The sequence below is a fragment of the Vicia villosa genome, linkage group LG5 (assembly GCF_029867415.1).
Source record: "Vicia villosa cultivar HV-30 ecotype Madison, WI linkage group LG5, Vvil1.0, whole genome shotgun sequence".
In the NCBI taxonomy this organism is placed as follows: domain Eukaryota; kingdom Viridiplantae; phylum Streptophyta; class Magnoliopsida; order Fabales; family Fabaceae; genus Vicia; species Vicia villosa.
In genome coordinates this window covers 154959257-154985821 of record NC_081184.1, presented here as the reverse complement: position 1 = coordinate 154985821, position 26565 = coordinate 154959257, and the positions used below count along the sequence as shown (strand labels likewise).

The window sequence follows — 26565 nt, the reverse complement described above, 5'->3', positions numbered from 1 at the left end:
ACATAACTTCTTCTAATTTAAAGTGTGTTTTTTGTGATATGCATTTGGAAGATAGAGACCATATTTTCTTCAAATGCAATGTGATTAACTATGTTTGGAAAGAAATTGCTAAGTGGGTGGATTTTCCGGGTTGGAACATGGAGGAATGTATTCTTTTTTTTTTTATGGAATGGTATTCAATGGGCCGTAGAAAAGATATTAAAAAAGGCAAATTGAGGGTGTTTTGGTTAGCCATTTCTTGGGTTATTTGGTTGACAAGAAATGGTTTTTGTTTTAGGAATGAGGTTTGGAACGTTAATAATATGATTTAAAATATCAAGATTTTGATATGGAGATGGTCTTCTATAGGCGATATTGCTCATTTCAATTGTTGTTTTTACGATTTTATCAAAGACCTGGTGTCTTTTATGTCGTAAATGTAATTGGTTTGTAATATCGTATTTTGGCGGTTTTATTTCGTTTCCTGTGTAACAAGGTTGGAGAACCCTTAGTTCTCCCTTATATAAAATTCTTGCTTACACAAAAAAAAAAAAAAAAAGACAAATTTAAGTTTTTTAAATGCATCAGCCCTCAACCAAAGATAATAAGTGTCTGTGTTTTTGTTTTTTGTTTACATGTGTACCACAGTTCTTAAATTTCAAGATTCAAGGATGATGGGATTGCCAGATTCATGTTTAACAAACTTTCAATTTTTCTGGGTTTGTTTTAATGTGTTCTTGGTGTATGAAGGTGTGTTGTTCTGGGTTTTTTGAGGAGGTTTGTAACCCCCCTCAATTTTAACACAGTAAAATTTAATTAAAATTTTAAGCCACCTGTACTGCCACGTCATCCTCTGTTAGAGACATTTAATGTCAGGGACTAAATTGTAGAGAATTTCTTCATCCACCTCCCAACCTTCTTGGCCATCTCCGGTGAATTTACCACAATACCCCTTGTTTCGGAAGTTCATTTCCGAAACTGTACTTTTTTTCTTGAAAAAGGTGTTTTCGGAAATGAATTTCCGAAAACATGTTTTTTTTTAATATAAAATATTGATTTCGGAGATGCATCTCCGAAATAAAGTGACTTTTTCAGAAAATGTGGTGTTTCGGAAGTTCATCTCCGAACGCACCCCCCTGGGGAATTCGGAAATGAACTTCCGAAAATATGTCTGGACAGAATAAAATGAAAAACAACAACAATTCGCTTTATTTAATCGGGTGAAGATTACAACGATAATATTACATAAAATTAAAGTTACATATTGTTCAACACGGGTAAGTGGGGATTACAACGATAATATTACATAAAATTAAAGTTACATGTTGTTCAACACGGGTAAGTGGGGATGAGAGAGTGGTGGGGAGAAAAAAAGACTTCCAACGAAAATTAAAGTTACAATTCGCTTTATTTAATCGGGTGAAGATTACAACGATAATATTATCATCTTAGTTTTTGGAAGTGGTAACCCGGGCCGGAACATATGACGGAGGAGGTGGATGTCCGGAGGAAGAAGAACCGGAGGTACGTCCACCGCGACACAAAGGAGCCATTCAATGTAAGCTATAGTTTATCATTATCATCAGGGGACGTCATTACAAAAAATTGGGAAAAAAGTGACTTTTTCAGAAAATGTGGTGTTTCGGAAGTTCATCTCCGAACGCACCCCCCTGGGGAATTCGGAAATGAACTTCCGAAGTAAGTCAATTTTTTTAAAAAAACACGCTTTCGGAAATGAACTTCCGAAGCAGGGGTAGTTTTGGTTTTTCGCAGGAGGTGACCACCCATAGGGAGGTGGGTAAAGAAATTTTCAAATTGTATGGATGCAAATTTTTGGAAGGACCATTCTTTGAAGAAAATTTTTAGAGGGACTATAAATGAAAATGACTATATTTATGAGTACCAAATACATATTTAAACCTTAAATATTTAAATATTTTCTTTGCTAAACTCTTGGTTAGAATATCCGCTTTTTGTTGAGGGAACAAACGATAAGTAGAGAATACAACAACTTCTCTTTGATGAAATGATAATTGATTTTAATATGCTATGTCTGATCATGTTGAACATGACTGTGAGCTATGCTATGACAATTTTACTATCACAATATAACTTTAATAGTAGTTCTACCACCACCATCGGGAGTTCCTTCAAAACTCTAAGGTAAGAATTCACGTATCGTCACAAATCTCTTGAGCCATTGCTTTAGATTAAGCTTTTTCATTATTTTTAGTAACTACTCTTAATTTTTTTTTTCTTCTCCATGTTATTAGGTTCCCTCATATATATGTATATATGTGTAATAGTCTGAAGTCGATTTTTTATTTATTTATAACAAATCCTGCCCAATATGCATAAGTGAATATTAACACATTTTTTTTTATCATTGGTCGTCATGAAGAATAACCCTTTTTCTAGAAGTTGTTCTCAAGTATCTCAAAATTCTGTATACTCCTTCAAGACGTTTTTCATACGGGAGCATGCATGAATTGACAAACAATACTAACTAAAAAAGTAAAGCCAGGACACATATGAGTTAAATATATATATTTCTCACTTAAACCCAACATTAACCGTACACACATACTTAAGTCCAACACTAACTTTGAACACCCACTTACACCCAACAATTCTTTTTTCTTTTTTCTAGTGTTAGAGTTATGACATCCAAATTTCATTCTTTTTAAGAGCTTTCACCTCCTCAAGAACAACTTTCTTCCATTTTGGAACTTCAAGAGCTTCCCGTACATTCTTTGGAATCTAAATACAAGATAAATGAGGGGAAAAAGCAACAAAAGTATGATAAAATTGGATAAGACGTAAAGTTAGATAGGGGTGTCGATCTACCTGATTTGTTGAGAATAAAGTGAGTTGTGTGGAGAAACAAGTGTCAATTCTAAGTCTCATATTGCTTAGAAAAGTGGAGGTTGAGCATTTTATAAATGAGAGGGCCCATACACCCATCACCTTAAGGTTTTGGGTGATAATGCGGTGTCTCTCTCATTTGTCATTTGTTTGGGTGAGTCTTTGATCTATAGGTGAGTGTTTGACTCGATGTGAACGCTTCCCCCTCAATGACGACCCAACAATGATATCAGAGTCCGATTCGAGAAAGGGGTTCGAGAAAGGAACCGACTCTTTGTATCAAAAGTTCTCCTGACATGGTGGTCAGTCGTCGTGTCCCGTTAAAGTGCTCATGACGAGATAAGAGTGTCTCTCAACGGCGGTACAAGCATGTGGATGAAAGAGCTTCCGTTTGAGGGGGAGTATAATGGATGAACTCGCACTTGAGGGGGAGATTGTTGAGAATAAAGTGAGTTGTGTGGAGAAACAAGTGTGAGTTTTAAGTTCCACATTGCTTAAAAAGGTGGAGGTTGAGCACTTTATAAATGAGAGGACCCATACACCTATCAAGTTAGTATATAGTTTTCTAAAAGCTATATGAGTATCAAGATCATTATACAAAGGACTAGGATCAAGAAGTGTTTTACCTGTTTTAACTGGTTGACTTTTGTAACACCCAGACTTTAGGTTAATATTTTTATTTATTTATTTGAGTATGTATATGTGTTTTGCTTTATTTATTAAATATTAAATAATTTGGGTTATTTTGGGTTATGTGGTGCTCCAAGCCATATACTTGTAAATGGATTCGAATTCTTTGTAATCATCCAGTTGTAGATCGAGAGTATAGGATCAAGATCGGTCAGCTCAATTCCAACTTTGTATTATTTTTATACTATTTGCCAAAGTTGGAACGCAGATCGCGCGATCAAGTTCAAACAGTTTAGATCGTGTGATTGTATCAATATGTGATTCCTTAACAAGAAACTGAGAACCCTTCCAAATTTGAAAATGATAAACTGTACTAATACTTTCATATTGCAATAGCAGATTAGTTTTTCTTTTATTACATTTCCTGCATTAGTGTATGCATTGGACAAGCAGCATATCTCAGAAAGTTCCCAGATCAAATTGGGAATACCTTTTATAACTCAATACCTGGCAAGTAGGAAGGAGAAACTGATTTATAATCACAAAGATTCATGAAATGACTAATATAGTGGAATATTAAGTCAACATTTCCCAATCTTAGTTGTTTTTTGCAATCACATGTAGATCCAATATTTTGGCCCACATTTGTTGTGGCTGTCTCTGCTGCTATATCATTGCAAGTCAGGCTATGATTTCAGGGACATATTCAATAATCCAACAGTCACAAAGTTTGGGATGCTTCCCAAGTGTTAAGGTGGTACATACCTCTGAGAAGTATGAAGGTCAAGTGTACATACCTGAGATCAACTACTTTCTTATGATTTCTTGTGTCATAGTCTGTGCTGCCTTTAGAACCACAGATAATATTGGTCATGCTTATGGTATGTATATAGTAACAACTTCAACTTCTCTACAAATACTATGAAGTCAAACAACTGTTTTCTATTTCTCAAGAATATTTAGTACTAAAAACATGAGTGCTAAATGTCAGTTAGCTTAATTACTTACCATTATTACAGGAATTTCTGTGTGCATAGTAATGCTGGTCACAACATGCATGGTTGCTTCAATAATGCTTCTTATATGGAAGACAAGCATATTGTGGATAGCTCTTTTCGTTGTGATATTTGTTTCGATACAGATTGTGTATTTATCGGCCATGTTAACTAAATTCGTTCAAGGAGGCTTTCTTCCTTTGGCACTTTCTTTGTTTTTAATGGCCATTATGGGGATTTGGCACTACACACACAGAAAAAGGTACTTATTTGAGCTCAAGAACAAGGTTTCTAGTGAATATGTAAGAGAGCTAGTAAGCAAAAGGGTTGTATCTAGAATTCCAGGAGTATCACTCATATACTCAGAACTGGTTGAAGGAGTTCCACCAATATTTGCTCATGTTATTTCCAACCTATCGCACATTCATTCTGTAGTAGTATTTGTTTCCATGAAGTCCATCCCTATTAGCAAAGTTGGCTTAGATGAGAGATTTCTTTTCAGACAGATTCAACCAAAAGAGTATAGAATTTTCCGCTGTGTTGTGAGGTATGGCTATAACGATGTGATTGGAGAACCAAACGAGTTTGAGCAACAATTAGTAGAACAGCTAAAAGAATTTATTCGTGATCAAAATGTTACTTATTTGATTGAGGGAGTGGGAGGAACTGATGCTGACCAAACTAATCACAACTTGTTTGTAACAAGCCAAGAACAATCAAACAGTGATGACGTTGTAAAGGACAGAAAAAGTTCTTCCAATAGAATAGCACCAGCAGCAACTTCTTCATATCAGGGGGTGGCTGTGTCTGGTGCTTCATCAGATTCTATTCATTCATTTGGAATGACTAGTAGAATCTCTAATCAAAATCTGCAGGGAATGGAAGAGGAGATATCCTTTGTGCAGAGGGCAATGGAGAAAAGTGTGGTGTATATGTTGGGAGAAGCAGAAGTAGTAGCAGAGCCAAACTCATCTATACTTAACAAGATAGTTGTCAATCATATTTATAATTTCTTGAGGAGAAATTTCAGACAAGGAGATAATTTAATGCAAATCCCACGTTCTAGGCTTCTCAAGATTGGAATGATATATGAAATATGACGACAATGGAGAATATTTCATAGTAATTATAATTTAGTGTAAGATATGTGGTTTTTGGTTCAGGCATGCCTTTGGTTCAAATCCAGAATTCTCTAATCAGTGTGATATGTGAACTAGTTATAACTCATCACTGAAGCTTGATGGTTAGCCTTAATCTTGGAATAAGGATAGTCCCTCACCTTTAGTGGTTAACTAGTGAATAAACAAATGTTCTAATTTGAAATGGTGTGATTTTTAAGTGTTTAATTTGGTGAGAATTTTCTTTATGTATGCTTTGTTACTGTGAAATATTAATTAAATATAGTTTTGTGATGTGCTAATTGGATATGGTTAAATATTTTTCCAACTATTGTACGCCTGTGTGTTGATATAATTAAAACACTAGTAGTTTACCAAAAGGAGGATAATAAGACACTTTTGAGAAGCAATTTTACAAGATATCAGACACTTTTAATGATATATTTAGATATCATAAAATGATCGGGGCAGAATTGAAAGAAGCGGAGTGAAATGATGCAAAGCGGAATGAAGATTATATTGCATTGTTTGGAAATTTTAGGACATAACAAGACAAGTTTTCATTCCGCCTGTATCGGTGGGGAAGAAATATAGTTGTAAATGATGGAATGGAATACATACCAGTCCATTCCATCCTATACCGCTCCGCTCTATCCGATTCTTTCAATCCAAACAAAGCTTTAGGGAATATTATGACAATGGTTGTAATACACTAGTAGCTGCCAAGGGAAGTATTTTGTTTCTCTAGAAAACAAATTCAAATTTGAAGTAACGTTTAGAGATGGAAAGAGTTGTGTTCTAGAAATCACTTTCTTGGGAGTTATTTGAGATTATATAAGAGTTGTATGGCTAGGGAAGGGCAGAGTTGAACTATCCTCAACCAGATATAGGCCAAATCAAATTTAGATAAATTTATGAAAGTACATTTCACCTTTCCTTTTATGGTAAAAATGGGCATATTATAAAGCTTGGCTACAAATCCCCCTACATTGTAATTGGCAGTGAAAATTGAAGACTATTAAGGTGTGTTTGGATGGAGGATTTTGGAGGTTAAGAGAGGACGTATTTTCTTTTTTAAATTAAGAAAGCTATAAAATGTTTTTAAAAATGAATTAAGTGTGATTAAAAATATTATAGGATCGTTTATCATGTTATTCTTTTAATTTTTAAAAATATCTCAAGTATATAGCAAAATACAGAATTAGTCTTCCATAGTTCTCCGCTCTAAAACCAAACTCCCAAACATACCCTCAATGCCTTTGAATTCACATAACATCCTCCAATAATTAAAAGCAAAAGAAATGATGCAAAACAATCTTTCACAAGAGCTACAAGTTCTCTAACTATTAGACTTGTAAAACTTTCAAGAATAATAATCAACCAATATAATAGGATCTCATAAACACCAAACAAAAGAATAAATGTTGTAAGTAATAGATGGGATTTCTTTTCTTATCCTATCCATACAAAAAAAAGGATATAATAGCCTTTTTAAGTAAAACAGGACCCCAATTTTTGTTTCATCACACAAAACAGTTACAAATTCAACTGATAGATAAGCATAAGACTAAAATGCCACTCCAACATAGAGGAGGCATAAATCACAAATCATCAGATATTATGACCATTCCACAAACTAGAAATTTCAATAAAAGTAACAAAGCATTAAGGGGCTCACCCCGGTACAAAGGCCGCCCCTCTTGAAGATCATTTAGTTGGCACGGCTTTTGAACACATCAAGACCAATCTCAGTAGGGTCAGTTGCCTGCAACTCAATCTGAATACCATCAAGCTCTCTCTTGAATCTATCCTTGGAGCTTGCGTAAATCATCTTGCTTCTAACCCTTGCCGTGTCAGGAGACCTTCAAAAGAAACCAACATGTTTAGATAATAATCAAAATACCAAAGCTACAAAAATAACAGGAAGAACCTAAACAGAACATCACCATGCAATGAAGAAAATCCTGCTCTTGGGGACATTGCCTTCAGTGATAAACTCAAAATCATAAACAGCATAGCGACACTCATCAGCAGGTAAAAAAGCAGCGAAATCTTCATAGCCTTGGGAGGGCTCACCAAGCTTCTCCACAACAACTTGTTTCTGAGCCTCCTCAATCTTGTAAACTACAAACCTGTGTGTCCTTTTCGCCTTGAGCTCCATAAACCTCAACTTGCAGTCATCATGGACTGCCATACCTGACGCCGCATTTGCCTGAAAAATTGCAGACACACAACCAACCTCAAATATAGCTTGATCGAAACCGAATAACGTTTATTAACACCACACAAACAAACATAATTAAAGTGGTTCCTCAAATAGCTTATAAATAAGCACTTAATTATTTTCAACAGAATAGCTTTCTTAGATTCTTAATTCAAACAAACCCTAAAACTTATATTTAGCTTTTCAAGAATTAAAAAAAAAATGAAAACACCTTTATGCACAAAAAATTTAGGTAACAAAATTCAAATCACACATAATACAGTTCAGAATCATGCAATTAGAGCAATCATAAACTAATTATCACCTTCTACATCCTGAAAATGGAAGAAAATCATGATTTCCAAAAATTTAATAAAAAATAAAAAAATAAAAACTAATATTAGCTTAAAACAATCGGTTCATGTTCATCACATAACGCATCTATTTCTGAGAAGATAAGATCACAGAAAATCACGAGAAACTAGAAAGTAAAGCGAAATTGAGATCAAAATCAGATCTGTGAGTATAGGCACTGAAAGGTGAAAGAGTAGAAAAAGAAGAGAAAGAGAAAGAAGAGAAACTGACCATGGTTGAAAGAGAAGAGTGATCGGTGGAAGCGGAGGAGGAGATATAGGGAGGGAGAATCTTTGGATCAAAGAACTGAGAACGCAAATGTTGCTTTGGGTTGCGTTGAGTTGAGTCAATCAAATAGATGAAGAAAAGGTGAAAGATTTTTTTTGGATATTAATTAAAATATTCTTTCGGAATTAATACTTGTATTTTTTGAATATAGTGCCACCTTTTTTTATTGATTTTTTATTTGTACTAGTACAAGATAGAGTATTCAGTGGTCAATACAATATGTTTTTGTTTGTTTTTTGTTTTTTTATAAGCAATCAGTTTTTTTTGTTAATTTAGAAGAATATTTACAAAAATTTATGAAACTAAATTTTTATTGGATTAATTTATATGCACCGACCAATCTTTAATTTGTTTTATATCAGATTAAATATATATGTCTAAAAATATTTTAACTTGATGTAAAAGAAAATACTACTTTAGTTAGGATTTTATGTTACTTTTAATAGTATGTCCATCCTGTTTTCTTTTTTTTTTTTTGGATTTTTACATAGGTGAATTGTGAGTATTAATATTTGATTTTATAATTTGAAATTTCTTTTTCATCGGCTCATATTTCTGAAAATTTAAAATTATTTTTAAATATTTTTGAATATATATTTCCGAATGCAACTTACATCTCCGAACGCATTAAAAAAATAAGTAATCGTTTTTACAGAAAAAATTATTTCAAAGATATATTTTCGAATTTCCATTTATGCAAAAAAATCAATGTGGAGATGTTTTTCCAAAAGTATTCCTGAGGCCATTTTTTGATATTTTAACACAAACATTCAATTTTTGCCAAAAATTAATTTGTAGAGGCATTTTTGAAAATATTTCTGAGTTCAATTTTTGTTATTTAAACGTCTAAATTTTATATATTATGGGGTGTCTCATAAAATTTTGTTCACCTATTTTTGGTTATTTTGTGTAAAAATTGTGCGTTCGGAGATGAATATCAAAAAACGAAGGACATTTTTTACATTCCGTTAAAAATTTAGGACAACTTATAAAGATGAAAAAAATGCCTATAATTTTTAGACTTAAAAATTATAATGTCAAGCGAATTTGTTCCGCTTCGCCCTTAATATTTGTAAGACATATCAAATTTTTTGATTTGTATTCTATAAAATGTCCGACCTATCAGCTTCACTTTTTACAGGTTTTTATAAGGTTGGTCAAAACGACAGATTGAATAAGCTCGTTTGCCATCTCTACTCTAATTTCAATTGATGAAAAATAAATAAATATATTTATTTAAATTTTAAATTAAATCCATCAAATTACTTCAAAAAAAATTTTATTTTATGAATACAAATATTAGAATGTGATATCCCCATATTCTCATGTTCCATTCATTAATAAATTATGCTTGAGTATTTTTTATTTCTATGAATATTTTTATTCATAAACTTTTTAATTTTTTCCTCAAGTAAAAGAATAGAAATCTTATATTTTCATACAAATATAAACTAATCAATTATAACTTCTTACTTTCATATTATTTTAATATATTTTATTTTTATTTTTTTAATTTAATTAAAGTAAAATTTAAAATTTTTCTAAGTTTTTTTATTTATTTACCAAACAGATTAATAAAATAAAATTCTTAACAATAATAATTTTAAAAATAACTTACCCAGAATCATAATTTTAATTTATCAATCAAATTCATCTTAAGTACTTTTGCTTTTTTTAGTCGGTAGATAGCATTTCTGCAACAATATAACTAATTGAATTGGTTTAACCACAATACTTTATAAATTATAAATTAAATAGATAGAGGGAAGTATATATTTTTAAATGATTAAATAGAATGTCTATTTTAATGTATATTGAAAAAATACTCTAATATTTCTCATAATATACTCTAATAAAAAAAATACTCTATATAAAAAAAAACTGAATATTAATTTAGTGTATCCTAATTCTTCATTTTCTATTACAAACAGGTTACGAGTACAGCGCATGACTTTCATAAAAGTCACCTTTTGAACCGCCTTGCTGTATTTCAAAGTTCAAAGGGACACAAATAATTATAAATTACAAAAATATTTAATTATAACTATATTAAGAGTTTTCTAATAAAATAACTCTCTTTTCTAAATAAATTTTCAATCATGTTTTAAATCATTAAAGGACATTTTTTCATAATGTACATTCGCCATCTTATATAACGTGGTTATTGACAGCATGCCCGTGATTGTAAGAAAATAACACATAATCTGATACACTCGGTAGTTCCTATGATGATGCAATCAAGAGATCGGCTTAAAAACAATGATGTCCATGAGTAAAAATTAATAGAACTGCATCAGGATGTGAGCGATAATAGCGTCGAAATTGTTGCAAAAGAATCTGAAGAAATAAATGCAGTTCATGGTGATTGGCTGGTGGTGGTACAGAGGAAAAAATGCAACAAAAGAGTCAGTTATGGTCCAGGGAAATATTTATCCAATAATTTTCCTAGAGATTCAGGGAGTTCTAAAATCAAAAAGATTGATGTTTCCTTAAAAGGAATAATCGCTAACAGAAAAACTGTTGGACCCAATCAACTTAATGCGGTTTCCAAAAAACAACGATGAGATAAGAGTGGATCCACCCAAGACGTGCGTCAGCCAGCATGCAGGGGGGGCCCACGCGCCAAGTCCAAGTCTACCATTTTGGAACCACGTCATGCTATTAGTGGGTCTTCGCACCAAATTGGGCCAACTTTTAATTCCTGTTCAACACAAAAGGGTGAGCCTAGCACTGCTAAATAAACATTCATCATTCCCATAGTAAATTTGGGTTTGGAGACCACGATACAACATTCCATATTTTGGATAGACACCAAATCAGGCAGATGAAAATAACCAATGCGCTATGGATGAGGGTGTTACTCAAGAAGAGGAAAATATTTATGAAACTCCAATTGAATGAGAGTCTGCTACGTAAATTGTCTCGTGTTTGGGACATGCTTTGTCACCTCCATCAACTTGACTAGTTATGTTAGGTTTCAAATATATCACCGTAGATTCCTGGAATATTCTTGGAACCTATAATAATGAGGCTAAAAGACACATGAAGATTTAATTAGAAAACACTCTCCAACACTTTTAATCATTATGGAAACACATATTGCTTTTCATAAGACCAAATCCCTTTGGAACAGAGCGGGATATGGTTTAAATCTCTGCCAGATAGTAGCATCAATTTGTGGTTATACATATGTGAAAACTTCATTGCTTGTTTAACGGCTTATAAAAGGAAGCTTATAATGATAACTCCCCTCAATAGGATAATATAGGGGAAGAAGGAGAGCTTGTGATCGTACGCTGGCCGCTTCATGTAAGAGGTTATGAAAGTGGGAGGCTCCGACAAGAACCTTAAGTGCAGAAATTTTTTAAAATGGTCTAAAGTAGTATATGAAGAACATTATGAAATAGAAATTTGTTTAGAAGATTATGTTTTATCTTGTTTTCATTGTATTAATATTAAGGATGTTTTAATTTTGGAAGAAATGTTGAACTTGAGAGTGCTTGTATTAGTTTTACTATCTATATCAAGTTGAATTACCAAAGAAGTTTTACTATCTATACCAAGTTGAATTACCAAATAAGCTTTCATCATCTTGAGTTTGTTACACTTGAAATTATTTACTTGAATTAATTTGCATCATGATGTTTGTCTGGTAATTTGATCATATCTAGAGTTCCGTAACTCCGAATAAAACTAAACGATTTGTAAATGAAAGCTAACAAAGAGATCTAGCTATTGGAAAAAGTGTAGCCATGGAGCCTTTACATCGCGCCAGCGATGACACTTTTTCTACCACGAGTTTTTTGTTATTTATAGAAGAGAGGAGAAAATGTGTTACAAATTTGGGAGAGGAATATTGAAGGTAAGACAATTTCAGAGCTTGGAAAATGGTGCTTTCATCCATTGAAGATCTCATTCTTCATTGACTCTCATGTATTATTCTTATAAACTCATGGTAATTATTTGTATCACTATGAGTAGCTAATTTACTCTTGATTAGGTTTTGTTAGACGAAGTCGATTGGATCTGTTTAACTATGTAGCTGACTTTGTACTATTTTTTAATTTGATATTCTAGTTTTTATTCAGTTATTCTTGATCGCAATGCCTTTTATGTGTTGATGAACATATGAATTGAACCTATGATCATAGCGATTAGTCGATTATTGATTTTAAAATAATAGTCTATGTGTTCCCATAATGATTAAAAGTGTTGGAGTATTGATTTTAATAATAGTCTTTGTGTTCATAGCGATTAGTCGATTATTGATTTTAATAATAGTTTTTATTCGGTCTTCCTAATGATTTTAATAGTAGTAACAATATTGATAATAAAGCTAAATGTAATTTTGTTTTGCTTTTAAATAATAATATTAATAATAGTAGTAATAATAATAGTAACAATATTGATAATAAAGCTAAATGTAATTTTGTTTTGCTTTTAAATAATAACATTAATAATAGTAGTAATAATAATAGTAACAATATTGATAATAAAGCTAAATGAAATGATAAGAAGCAATCATGGAAAAAACAAAAAATTGGAATGTTTTTTTTTAGAATTTTAATGAACTTCAAGATGAATGTGTGCCAACTCACATGACACGCCTATGACTCAGCACCACGTCAGATGCCAGCATGGAAAAGTTGACGCCGTTAGCAAAAATTGGACGGAAATGACTAACGTGGACCTTTTTGAACAATTAAAAGACCACTTTGAAACTTTTTAAAGATAAGGGACCAAAATGGACCCCGAGGTAAACTTAAGGAACCAAAAATGGTATTTAGCCTAAATATTATCATAAAATACTAGCAACAAACTAAAGTTGTAAGACATAAAATCGTATTACTATCAAAATAACCAAAAACTTAAATATCTAAAATTTAATTAAAGTCATGGTTCACTAAAATAGTAAATGTTCAAGAGACTAAAATTGCAACAAATAAGTTAATATTCATCAAAATAATTAAAATGTAATACTAAATGTTTGATTAGTGGGTCAATCGGTTTATTGGTTTTGGGTCCGATTTTACTCGAAACCCGATTTTTTTAATGTTTTTTTTTTGTTTTTAAACCCATATCCTTCCAATAACCCAACTAACTCGTTTTTTGGGATTTTTTTAATGGATTTGGCAGGGTTTGTGGGTTGACCCAACCCATGTACACCTCTATCAGACGGGGCAACTAAAAGTTCAACCAAGCTGAGACTTTTTGGGTTTTTGTTAACTGGAAGAGCAAAAGATTGGATGTAGTGTCTGCTGAGTGGTACGATTCAGACATTAGAAGATAAATTTGTAGAGAGATTTTTTACATATGCATAGTTTGTTGAAAGAAGGGGTGAAATTTCAAATTTCTCAAAAGGCAATTCAGAAATCACTGCATGATGCATGAGAAAGATTCAAGCTCTTACGCAGAAGATGTCTGAATCAAAACATGAGCAGTATAAAGCAGATGTAAAATTTCACTAGAGGTATAAATGCTCAAGCAAGAATGCTTCTAGAATCCTAAGTTGGAGATATAATTAGAACAAAGAATAAAGACAGAGTGAAAAAAGTTGATAGAAAAAATGTGTTAGAACAAATACTACTCACAAAGTGAAATAGGAATCAAGCCAAAGGGTGTACTTGAAATGGATTCAACCCAATGCCGAAGAGGGCGAGGAGTAACCTTCAAATTTACATCGGAATGAAAGGGATCCTATGGTTGTGTAGAAAAAGGACTACATGGTTAAAGAAAGACTTATAAGGATTGATTAATACTACCTATACTAACAAGATGCATCTACTTTTCGATAGCTTAACAAATGAGAACTCCATAGTTATGGAAGCTTGACTCAGAGTAGTATTTGGATGAGTGATATTCTGGGAGGTTTCTCAGAAGCCCGCGACATTACACCAACCCCTTAAACATTGGAAAATCTACCAGAATCAAAACTTCTCATGCATATATTACAGGGATTTGTTTGCAATATATATCATTCTCATATTCCTTATGATATTTCAAAATTCATTTCCTATAGCAAAGCATCTCCTACATTTTATTCCTTTATATATGTTATTTATACTACTTGTGACCCTACAACCTTTAAGCAAAGCATCCTTCATCCTCATTAGCTTAAGGCAATGGAAAATGAAATCCAAGCACTCACAACTATTAAGACTTGGATTTACACAACCCTACCCTCAAGTGAAAAGGCAATAGGTTTCAAATAGGTCTATAGGATAAAATTTCATGCTGATGGATCCATTGAAAGACATAAGGCAAGGTTAGTCGCCAAAGACTTCACACAAGTTGCAAGTATTTATCTATTTGACACTTTCTCACATGTTACAAAACTTACCACTGTAGGAGTCATTCTTGCCTTAGCTTCATCATTAAATCTTCCTTTGCATCGACTTGATGTTCATAATGCATTTATTCATGGAGATTTGGATGAGGAAGTGTATATTTCATTATCCAAAGGCATCACACATTCGTATCCAAATCAAGTTTTTTTAAGCTCCTAAAATAAATTTATGGTTTAGAACAATCTTGTAGACAATGGTTTGTAAAATAGTCTACTGTTTTGATATCTAATGGATTCAAACAATGTCTTATTGATCATTCATTATTTATTCATCAATCTTCTAACACTTTTGCTGCTCTACTAGAACATTGCAGCAGCATTTCCACATAAAAGATTTTGGAGCATTAAAAATAGTCCTATGCTTAAAAGTAGCAAGGAACAACTTAAGAATCAACATTTTTCGGATAATATACATAATTGACATCCTTTCCAATGTTAACCTCTTTGGATGCAAACCTACTACCATTCCCATGTCAAGAGAAACAACGCTGACATTCAATACAGGAACATATTTAGCATATCCAACACCATACAGAAGGCTTGTTGTACAACTGATTTATCAGCTCAACACACGCCTAAATTTGGCCTATTGTGTCCAGCAACTCAGTCAACATATGAGTAATCCAACAAACTTGCACCACAATGCTGCTATTCTAGTGTTGCACTATTTGAAGCACTCTCCATCTCAAGGATTATTCTTTCCATCCACCTCAAATCTACAACTCAAGGGTTTTTCTGATTCTAATAGGGTCGCGTGCCCAGATATGTGCAAGTCAATCTCGAGTTACAACATCTACTTAGGAGACTCCTTGATTTCATGGAAATCTAAGAAGCAGCCAACGGTTTCACGAAGCTCAACTAAAGCATAATAATGTGCCATGGCATCAATGGTTTGTGAACTTCAATGGCTCACCAACATCCTAAAAGAGTTACATGTTACCTTCATCCAACCCTCTCTCCCCTATTGTGACAAGTCCTATACCTGCCATATTGCTAACAATTCCTCATTCCATGAGCGTACTAAACATATAGAGTTGGACTATCATCTTGTTCGAAAGAAAATTCAGCTTGTCTTATTTCATCTACTATCTATATCTTCTACTCGACAAGTTGCCGACATCTTTACAAAGCCTTTGGATTTGAAACCATTATCGTTAAACCTCTATAAGTTTTGTGTTCATTCCATTTACCCTCAATCTTATGGGGGACTATTAGAAGCATAACTAAATCCATTTGTATTTAGTTAGTTAGTTATTTTAGGCTTGAGGTAGTTAGACTTTTAGGGCTTTAGTGATCTTTAGTTCTGGTCCAATTGCTTATATAAAACAATTGGCCACTTTCACATTGTAACATAATATACATATTTCATATTGAAACTGAACCAATGGGCCTTTCACTCATTTCTAATTCGATAATACAAGTTTATATCTCATAGTTGTACCCTAGACTTTTACCCTAAAGTTTAATGACTAGGGCCTCCCTCCAAAACTAACATAATTATTTAAGGGAATTTCTTAATGCACTCTATGGATCTCTACCACACCCTTGTGAAAATTCAAAAATACCCTTAGATTTTAGAGATGCATTCCCGGACGCACCAAAATTTTACCAAATACAGTGCAAATGAATCACCTCTATTTTGCCGGAAATATATTTTCGATTTGAAAATTCAATTTTGGAAATTTTGAATCCATGTATTGTTTATCATACACACTTCAGGTTTGATTTGATTTGATGAAACACAATAATGAATATTTGGAGTAAAAAACTTGATTGAGAATGAAAGTCTTTTTGGAGAGGGTTTAAGAAAAAAATGTAAATGAACTCTGATCATGCAGGTGACTCTTTTTAGCAATTTCACATTTCGGAATAATCTGACATGCAAAGGTGGCAGTATTCATAATTTCCGCTTAAATATACCGCATGTACATCTCTGAATTTCTCCTTGTGATGGTTAATTCGCAATTTATTTTATCAAACTTCTAGAGATGTATCTCCGAAAAAAATTATTTGTCATTAGGGTGAAATCCAATTTACTCATTTTTATGTAATGTAAATGGTGCGTCCGAAAATATATCTTTGAAATCAGAGAGACATTTTTTGATTTTCCATTAGATTCTTTTACACTATACTCCCTCCAATCTCAAATATAAGAAAAAAGGCCACAAAAAAATCTATTATTATTACATTCAATGTCACTATTTCAAATACACCCCTATAGTTATTTACATTTTAATATTTGTAATGATTTCTAAAATAATAAATAGGGATAAAATTAGAAAGAGTGTAAAAATTAAATACACTTAGACATTCTTTTTAAAGGGTAAATTTTTTGCAAATTTGGTTATATATGAGATCGGAGGGAGTATACGATAGTATGCACTAAGAAATCCTCTTTAATTTTCAATCTTAACGAGGCCTTATTAAACTAAATCGGTACTAGCTCGTTGTATTGCGGTTTTGTTCTTTTTCCAAAAATTTAGCATCTCTAAAGGAACATTTGTTTTCATTTTGTAGACCACTCACCTTAAACTAAGCATTGTATATCAAAAAAAATTATTCATGAGTGATAAATTAATTTTTTAATAAGCATGATAACAACAATAATCAAAATAATAAAATTGAATTTAAAATAGTAATTAGAAAGACATGTTAACTCTATGAGCACAATTAGAGGTATAATTTGGGTGGCATTTGACCGAGTCTCAAGGAAAGTGTTTTGGACATAGCATTGAAAACCCACATTGAGTCCTAAACATAGAAGGATATAGAAACAAAACAAAATTGTGAATCACAAAACCTAAACAAACAATTTATATGAGCTGGTATGGAAAATATTGCACTCTTCAATAATCATCATATTACACAAAAAACATGAACATTGTTTCATACAACTCCCATTTATTTTCTCTTGTGGTGGTGCATGGTAATAATTATAATTAATGGCAAGTGGTAATGGTAGCAATAGGAATCCACAATCACAAAACACATCAAGAAAGGTAATGGTGGTGGCTGATCCAACACGTGAATCAGCTGGAGCACTTCAATATGCACTTTGTCATGCTGTGATGGAACAAGATGAATTGATCCTATTGCATGTTGTTGAGAATCAAACTTCATGGCGCAATACTCTTTCGACGTTCCTTAAAATGCCTTCGTTGGGAACATCATCGACCGCATCGATGGACATTGGAGGTGGAGGAGGAGGAGGAGGAGGCAGCAGTCGTGGAGGTGGAGGTGGAGGCGGAGGCGGAGGTGGGGGATCTTCCGCGGAGGGGCAGGCCTCCGCGGTTGATTTTCTTGAAGAAATGAAGAATGTATGTAAGATTTCTCAACCTAAAATGAAGGTTCGCGTGATGAAGGTTGAAACAGACAACGGAAAAGATAGGGCTAATACTATTCTTTTACATACCATTACACAAGAGGTTGATGTCGTAGTTATAGGCCAAAAACGCACACTTTCTTCCACATTATTAGGGTAAGAATATAATATAGTACTAATACATTACATATATTTCTTTTGAAGAATTATATATTTGATTTTCGAATTTAATTTGAAATGCGCAGAATTAAACGACCAGCGGGAGGATCATTGAAAGGAGCGAGAATGTTAGACACGGCGGAATATTTGATCCATAATACACCGGGCACATGCACATGTGTTGCAGTTCAAAGAAAAGCTCAAAATGGTGGCTATGTTCTCAATACTAAAACTCATAGAAACTTTTGGCTTTTGGCCTAACTCAGGTTTAATTTCATGTATTCACAATTTGGATTGTATATGGCAGAAACAAATTATGAGTTTCATTATTGATAGAGATTTAACATTTTTTCCAATTAGGCTCAATCTTCATTTTATTATCTTGAAACACTCATATAATTGTTCAATTAGTTTTGCACATTCATGATGATTGAACATAATTTCCATGTTACATCTTTGATTTTGTATTAACCAGAATAACGCGATAAACAATCTCAATCCTTAAACTAAAATTGATCAGCTTCATTTAAAACGACCTAAACTACATCGTAAAACATAGAAATGTCCCTAAGGCAGAAGACCAATATTGTTAAAGTGACAAAAGTTAACATAAACACCATATCACGGATTCAAATTCAGGATATCTCATTTGTATCGAGAATTTCCACCACATCATTTAAAGGATAGAACCTCTCTTCATAATTCAAACTGATATAAGAAAACTCAGCACCAATATCATCTTCTGGAAGAAAAGCAACAACTCCACCAACACTATGAATCAAACTATTTGTAGCCATAAGAACTTGATTTTTCCAAACTCCAACGGGACGCTCTAATCTCGAAAACATACCTATAGTTTGCACCTTAATCCAACACTCAATATCTTCATATTCATCACACAAAACCCATAAATCTAACCATTGTTCCATATTCTTACTTTCTGAACAAGTCATCAAAGCAACAGAAGAAGAACCTTTATAACTATACACTGCAAGTTTCTTATAAACTTCGACACAATCCTTACGTGAATTACACGGCATTTCAAGATTGCTAACAACATTGTTGAATGAATTAAAAGCGATAATCATTTCGTGACTAACCTTTTCATTCACCTCCATAGCAACCCAAAACAAAGTTTCTTTCACTGTCACAGTGTTCTCAGTCCAAAATAAATCTCCCTTCAAAATCAAATTTTGATCACAACCCTTTATTTCTCTCCACACCCCTTTACTCAACGAGTACTTTTCGCCGCGAATAGCATAACTAGTCTTTGTGTTTTCAAAAGAGTGAAACCTTACTATATAAAAACCATCACTTTCATAAAAGCCTATAAGACAATTTGGTGGCAAAAGCAAAGGTTGTGTTTGTTGTTCAATGATTCTTTTGGTTTGTTTTGTGGTTGGGTTCCAAAGGAAAAGGGTTGAGTATTGGTCTAAGGAATAATGAGCAATGCAAAGTAAGCCATTGCATGAAGCTATGATCTTATAGCCCATGTCAGAGTTTGTGACTCTTGGAATATGAAGCTCTTTGAGATGTTTTGTTTTGATATCTAGAAGAAATAGGTGGTGACCACAGACATTGTTGGTGTTGAAATAGAATCGGTCAAGGATTAGAAGTGGTTTTTTTGTTTTGGGTGAGAAAAGAAAGTGATTTGGAATTTCAACAACTTTTTGGATGAATGACTTGAAACGGTTTTGAAATGTCTTCATGGATCTTGTTCTAGTGTAAGGTTGGTAATGAATCTTGAAAGAAGAAGGAGAGTTTTATAATTGAATTTGAATAGTTTTATTCATAAATGTAAATGAGTAAATAGAGGAGGCAATTTGGAATCTAGAGAGAGTGAGTGGCGGTTCTACTTCTGGCTGTTTGGCCGTGCTTAATTGACTGTGATGATATTTGATAGAAGTGGAACGGTTTTTCAGAATGTTCATTGGTGGATATAATGAACTTATCTGAACTTAGGCTCCTCCCTATGAATTAATGGAGTAGGAGTAGTTCACATTGTTAATCGAAATTGGAAGGCTAAAGGTGAAGTAATTTAATGTTGTTTCAATGTGATGATGTTGCATGATTTTTTGAGAACAAATCAAATCAAGTATTTGGATTCATGCAAAAGGATTGAGTGGAATGAAATGGAGGGGAATAATACTCATTCCATCCAATACTACTACTTTAGCTCATTTAATTCCATCCAAATTGGGTGTATCGAATGGAATGAAGTAAGTTAATAACAAGATTTCAATTTTGTCTTCTAAAATTTCAAATTAACCATATTAATGTTTTGAAGTAATGGGTAAAAATGGAATTAAAAAATTAGAATGTTTCCCGCTCCGTCCAACTTCCAAACAGTGGAATGAGATATTAGTTTCACTCCATCGTAAAATATTCAAACAATGGAACGGAGTTTATGTTCCATTTTGCTCCATTCTATTTCGTTCGGCTACACTCCATTCCATTATTTTTAAGTTATCCAAACAACCGATGGGATCCAACAATCCCAGAGGTTTGCGTGAGGCTCTAGGTTCTGAGATATTAATTAATTAATTAGTTTTAGCTTATGCATACAACAATTATATATAAGTTGTCATACAAATTGATATATTAGTGTTGGCTTAAAGCTCAAGAGATTCTTCATTACATGCATACAAAGAAAAGCAAAGCATGTTTTCTTATGTATAAGATTGATTTTGAGAAGGCATACGATAGTGTGGATTGAAATTTTTTGAAAATCACTCTAGCAGAGTTTAGATTTCCAGCATTAACAATTGATTTAACTATGAGTCGCATCACCTCCTCATAATTGTTTATTAAGTGGAATAATGAGAAAGTTGCAAACTTTTGCTCCTATATTTGTGGTATGGGATAAGGTGACCATATGTCTCCTTGCTTATTCTTGCTTTGTATGGAAAAATTGGCCCTTCTCATTCAAGAAAAAATAGAATCGAATAACTAGCTCATAATACGCATCTCTAACAATGGATCGACTATTTTTCATCTCTTCTTTGTAAATGATTGTCTACTATCTACAAGAGCCAAAACTTCCCATGTTAGGCTAGTTAATGAGATGCTCAAGATTTTGGCAAATCCTCTGGTATGAAGATTAATGTCCATAAATCTAAATTCCTTCCCTCTAAGAATTTATCTCGCGCAAAGGTAATGAAAATTGAAGGTATGATTAACTTCCAACATACTTTTAATATCGGTAATTATCTTGGATTTCCTTTGCTTTCTTGTAGGTCACAAATGTGAATTTCTCCTTTATAATTAATAAAATTAATTCTTGTTTAGCTAGATGGAAATATAGGCTTCTCATTCGGTCTGAGAGGGTGACTCTTACTAAATTTGTGCTTAGTTCTATGCCTATTTATGTCATGCACAATTTGTGGCTTCTATAAGGCATTTGTAGTAAGATTGATTCAAGTATAAGACTGTTCATTTAGGGAGGAAAATCTAGTCATTGGGTTAAATGTGATATCATAACTCAACCTTCCATAAGAGATGGTCTTAGCATCAGAAGAGCTAGACCTGTTAATGTTGTCAGTTATTATCAACTTGATATAATTATGTAGTCGGCATCTTAGAGGCGATTAATTATCATGGTGCATCCTACACATGGTGTTCTATTGATAAAACAATTGAGGCTCTCAAGTCGAGTTTTACCACCAGAGTGGAGAGGGTACATTTCCATCTGGTATGATAAATAGCTCCCAAATTGGAGAGTTTGTGATAGAATTCCTTCGGTGGATGAGCATGATATGCACCTACATATCATAGATGTCTATAATTATGGCACTTGTAATTTTGATCTCATCTCCATCTATCTTCCTTAAGATATACAAAATGGACAGGGCTAGTGTCTTTACTAATGATGACTAAGATGATATTCTTATTTGGGAAAATTTAGTAACAGGTACTTATTATACCAAATTAGCTTATTCTTGGTTAACTTTGGAGCTCAATACACCTCATATTGAGACAATGACTTGGTCTTGGATTTGGCACCTAAAATTACTTGAAAATATTTGTCTTTTTGATTGGATCATCATGCATGGGAAGTTACCTATCAACATTAGTGCATAATTATTTGAGGAGTAACTCACATTGTAATCAAAATTGTAAGGTGAAATGTGAAGTAATTTAATGTTTGTTAAAACATTAGTGCATGAAGGTTTAAGGTTTACAGTGTCATTTATGTGTTTTTTTCCTTCTTATATCATGATCTATATGCTTTGATGTTTTTCCATATCTATCTATCATTTTATTCGTTGTTTTTATAATGCCTAAGGGGGAGAATTATACTCTAAAGGGGAGTAGGTTATACTATTTATATTTGTCAGGGGGTTTAACTACTCCAATCTATCATCTTTGTTTTCTTTGTGTGTCCGCATCCATGAGAAATGTCTTATCATCATCAAAAAGGGAGAGAATATGGACCTATGTGCTTGTAAGTATAATGAATGCAACAATTAGATGGCGTATTTGATTTTGATGATGACAACACTATGAAATAGAGTCTTCATTTGAAGTGAATAACAAGTCTTTATGGTGTTGATGATGATAAAGAACACTATGATGTGAAGTCTTCATCTGAAGTAGTGATCAAGTTATGGTGCTTGGAGATCAAGATGTTAAAGCTATCTATGAAGAACAACACCATATGTCAAGCGGCATTTGGTGAAATACATGAGGATCTCATTCTAGAAATATCTATAATGATGGTATCAATCAAGAATACTTATCAAGCCTCACCAGATAGAAGTCAAGTCAAGTCTCAAATAAACTGTTGAATCATTAATGTATCAAGCAAGGGATCTTGGATCTTCAAAGTTATGAAAGAGAGGAATTATGGAAACTTGATGTGTCAATATTGAGTGACATATATATGTAAAGGTATAAAGACTAGCTCTTAGATTACTAAGGAAAATCGCTCAAACACACTTTTGAATGATGAGAAAGCCTCTCTGCTTTTATAAAAATCACCAGAAAATGTTTTTCGCAAGTAGCTAGTTATTCTTTATGAGTGTAGTTTACACTAGATAATCAATTATCACATTATAGTAAGTCAATTATCTCTTTTGTAACGCCTCATAATATATTTCTAGGGATTATAATATATTAGTGACTGCGCCATTTAAAAACCTTTCATTTTTGAATTGTATAATCGATTATGTGATGTGCATAATCAATTATAAGCATTAAAAATGTTATGGATTGTTTCCATTATTGGGCCACACTTTGTCATATAAATAGAGGGCTTACCCTCATTTTAATTGAGACTAGAAAACGCATTTTAAATATTATTTCTCACTCTTCTCCCTCTTTTTCTTTCTACCTTTTCCTATTTGCCTTAGTGCTTTTGAGAGTGAATCTTTTACCTGTGAGGTGTTTGGTTCTGCGTGGGGCATTGTTGTAATATCTCTCTTGTGAGAAGATTGATTTTGGTTGTGAGGTAAACCATTTTAAAGCTCTTGTTTGGTTTTCAGGTGAACCTCGTAAAATCTATGTTTGGTTTCCAAGATTAGCCTGTTAAAATCATGTGTTAGGTTAGGAGGTATACATAGTTAAAACTCCTTTTTGGTTTTTGAGCTTAGCCCAATGTTAAAAGATCTTGCTTGGTTCGAGATTGTCTTGGTGGTAAAATCTCTTTTTTAGTTTGAAGGTCTCTGTAGTTAAAACTCCGTGTTTGGTTGGGAGGATAGACAATGTAAAACTTTAGTCTTTTTGTAAGGAGGTTCATAGGCAGAACCTTTGAAAATCTCACACATATAGTGGAAAATATCAAGAAGGAACTCTTGGGGAGAGGAGTATGTTGAACCTCTATAACTATCTAGTTTATCTTTCTCTTCCATTATCTCTTTACGTTTAACTCATTTATTTACTTTTATTTTATTTCTTTCTTTCTACTTTGATTTTCTTCATTCCGCTGCTTTTACCTTGTTTGTTTTATAAACATATTTTAAACTCTGGTTTTATGAAAGATTTTTATTTGGACACTATTTTTCAAACCCACGCAACTCATCAATTCTCTTATGTTTGGGACTCTTGTCCCACAATCTCCTACTCCTATATCATCTTAAGAGAAGAGTCTAAATCCCTATTCACGTTGGTGAAAGAACTTTATGTATCAAAAATTGCCTTTAGGACCAAAGTCAAGTTATTATCTCTCTTTTATCCCTGGAGTCAACACCTTCACTTTCTCAACCATCAAATGAGGATGTCAAAACTCTTCCACCTCGTCACCCATTTTCCAAAAAATGTTGGCCAACCCTGCAAGTTCACAAAGAAGTCGGCCCCTTCCAATAACAAGAGCGCCAAAATGCTCCCCAAGCATCGCCTTTTCCATTCGGAGACATTCAAGCACCAAGACTTCACTCTTACATATAGATCCAAAAGCCAAGATGGTTGAGGCCCTGCACATCTGGTACAAAACTTTGGTTATCTCTTATTGATAAACTGCCTCGACCTTACTCATGAAATATACATAGTCTTCTTTAGAAATGGAAGATCGAGGATCCTTAGCCAAATGAGGACCAAATCGATCCAAAAACAACAGAGACATGTTCCCCTGGTTTGACAAAAAAACTTTCCTTCTAATCTGACCTCTCCAAATTTGGCTCCACATTTCAAGGCTTTTTGAAAATTGGTTCACCATCCAAATAAGCTCCACCAAACACCCCTTCTCAATGAACTTTCACCAGTCTCTCTTAGCAACAACCTAGGAACACCCTTGAATGCAGGCCAACTAGAAATGTATCCTACCTCATTCCCTTTTAGATTTGGCACAGTCGCGCCCATAGAGGGAAAATGGGTATTTTTCAACGTCCTACTCATTTATATCATGTTTTATAGCAATCCATCTTATCTTCAAACAAGGGATCAATCAAAATCAGTAAGATCACCCAATTTGGAATGGTAAAGAAAATAGGAAAATTCTTCATTCCCTTACAAAAAATGTTGCGCCTCTCCTCTCAGGTAACCTCTTTCACAAGCAAATAGATCTCTATGTATTGGTTTTTCTGATCCCCTGACGCGACAACTGAGAGTCAAACATTATCAATGAAGTTAGGTCCTTCCTATAAGGCTATATGTTTATTCTTTAAATAGGCATCCTATTAGGACAAATCATCAAGGGGATAAATATAAGTTCCTAGTCTAGATAGGAAATGACTTTGGAGTCAAAACTTAGGGAATTTGTCAGCATATCTTAGAGGTGACGGTTTGAGCTTCACAGATACTTGCACGAGCCTCCTAAATGAGAGCCATGACTAGATAGTACCAACCCTTGGAGTTCTACATATTATCAACATACTCCTCAAATATTTTCCCACCTGCATAAGGGAGAGTAACCATTTCCCCGTTACATCGCTAAAGGTAAGTTATATGTTGAAAAGATGGAAATGAGCGTCCCAGTTAGAACATTCATTTTATATTTGTACCGATATTGAAAGAATTTGATAAGTCCGACTCATTGGATGCAGTTATGAAGGATCAATCTATGTGTGGTTAAGAACTCATATCTCAAAATTGTTAAAGGGAAGTCCAAGACCTATCAGGAAAAATAAACACTCATGGATATGAAGTATACACCTTTCACATTTTTTGCACAATCTTTTGTCCTCTTGTGGGGAAAACACCCCTCACTCGGAGGAGGATCCCATCTCACTAAAAACATAAGCCAAGCCTCATTTACCAGTGAAAATGAAAATCGTGTCCAACCTATCTTGATCCACTCACGACAGTTGCCCTTCATTTTCGAACTCCAAGTGGGTTTGATGGTTTCCACAGACCATCCCTTCTTTGCTGCCAATAGGTGAAAAACGATCATGAGCATGCGACTAGGACTCTAACTACCACGCTACTTCATTATTAGTAGGGTCACAACCGAAAGCACACTGATGTGCCCTAATATAAGTTTAGGCTTTATGTTCTTGTTAGAGGCAAAGTTGTAAAAGTGAAGCCCCTATATACTTCCTAAAGATCTAGGCGAAGGTAACGCTCCCATGAGAATTATTGCGAGAATCCTAACAAATGACAAGTAAACACATTAAAATAGGAGTGAAGATCGTTTCCTTTGAGAGTTACAATGTCTAATATATGAAGAGGCGAGTTGCCTTAAACACCGAGGGGTCATCAGAACAAAGAAAGAAAGACCGAGAAGAAGAATGAGAGTAGTAAAGTGTGGAGTCGAACATAACAAGAGGAACGTGGAAATATTTATGGTTTCGCAAGCAAGGGGAACAAAAGAAATTCATATTCACCCTATGGCCTCTATATATTGGCAGTGGACGACCCCACCATCAATGATC

General features: G+C 33.5%; 4 protein-coding genes across 4 annotated transcripts; 2 read left to right on the top strand and 2 right to left on the bottom strand.

Annotated features, from left to right (window-relative positions):
* The first annotated feature begins 4513 nt into the window (after positions 1–4513).
* On the top strand, positions 4514–5569 carry LOC131603341 (probable potassium transporter 16). Its single transcript, XM_058875634.1, has one exon. The coding sequence runs from the start codon at positions 4514–4516 to the stop codon at positions 5567–5569; it is 1056 nt and encodes a 351-aa protein (XP_058731617.1).
* Positions 5570–7005: 1436 nt separating this feature from the next.
* Positions 7006–8534, bottom strand: LOC131603342 (actin-depolymerizing factor 3). Its single transcript, XM_058875636.1, has 3 exons — positions 8376–8534; positions 7534–7799; positions 7006–7449 (listed from the first exon to the last, which is right to left on the bottom strand). The coding sequence occupies exons 1-3, from the start codon at positions 8376–8378 to the stop codon at positions 7299–7301; spliced, it is 420 nt and encodes a 139-aa protein (XP_058731619.1). The 5' UTR covers positions 8379–8534; the 3' UTR covers positions 7006–7298.
* Positions 8535–17555: 9021 nt separating this feature from the next.
* LOC131607862 (uncharacterized) lies at positions 17556–18615 on the top strand. Its single transcript, XM_058879817.1, has 2 exons — positions 17556–18256; positions 18346–18615. Exons 1-2 carry the CDS (start codon positions 17721–17723, stop codon positions 18518–18520), a joined length of 711 nt encoding a protein of 236 aa, XP_058735800.1. The 5' UTR covers positions 17556–17720; the 3' UTR covers positions 18521–18615.
* Positions 18616–18784: 169 nt separating this feature from the next.
* Positions 18785–19973, bottom strand: LOC131607861 (F-box/kelch-repeat protein At3g23880-like). The gene has a single exon (XM_058879816.1). The coding sequence runs from the start codon at positions 19966–19968 to the stop codon at positions 18895–18897; it is 1074 nt and encodes a 357-aa protein (XP_058735799.1). The 5' UTR covers positions 19969–19973; the 3' UTR covers positions 18785–18894.
* Positions 19974–26565: the final 6592 nt, after the last annotated feature.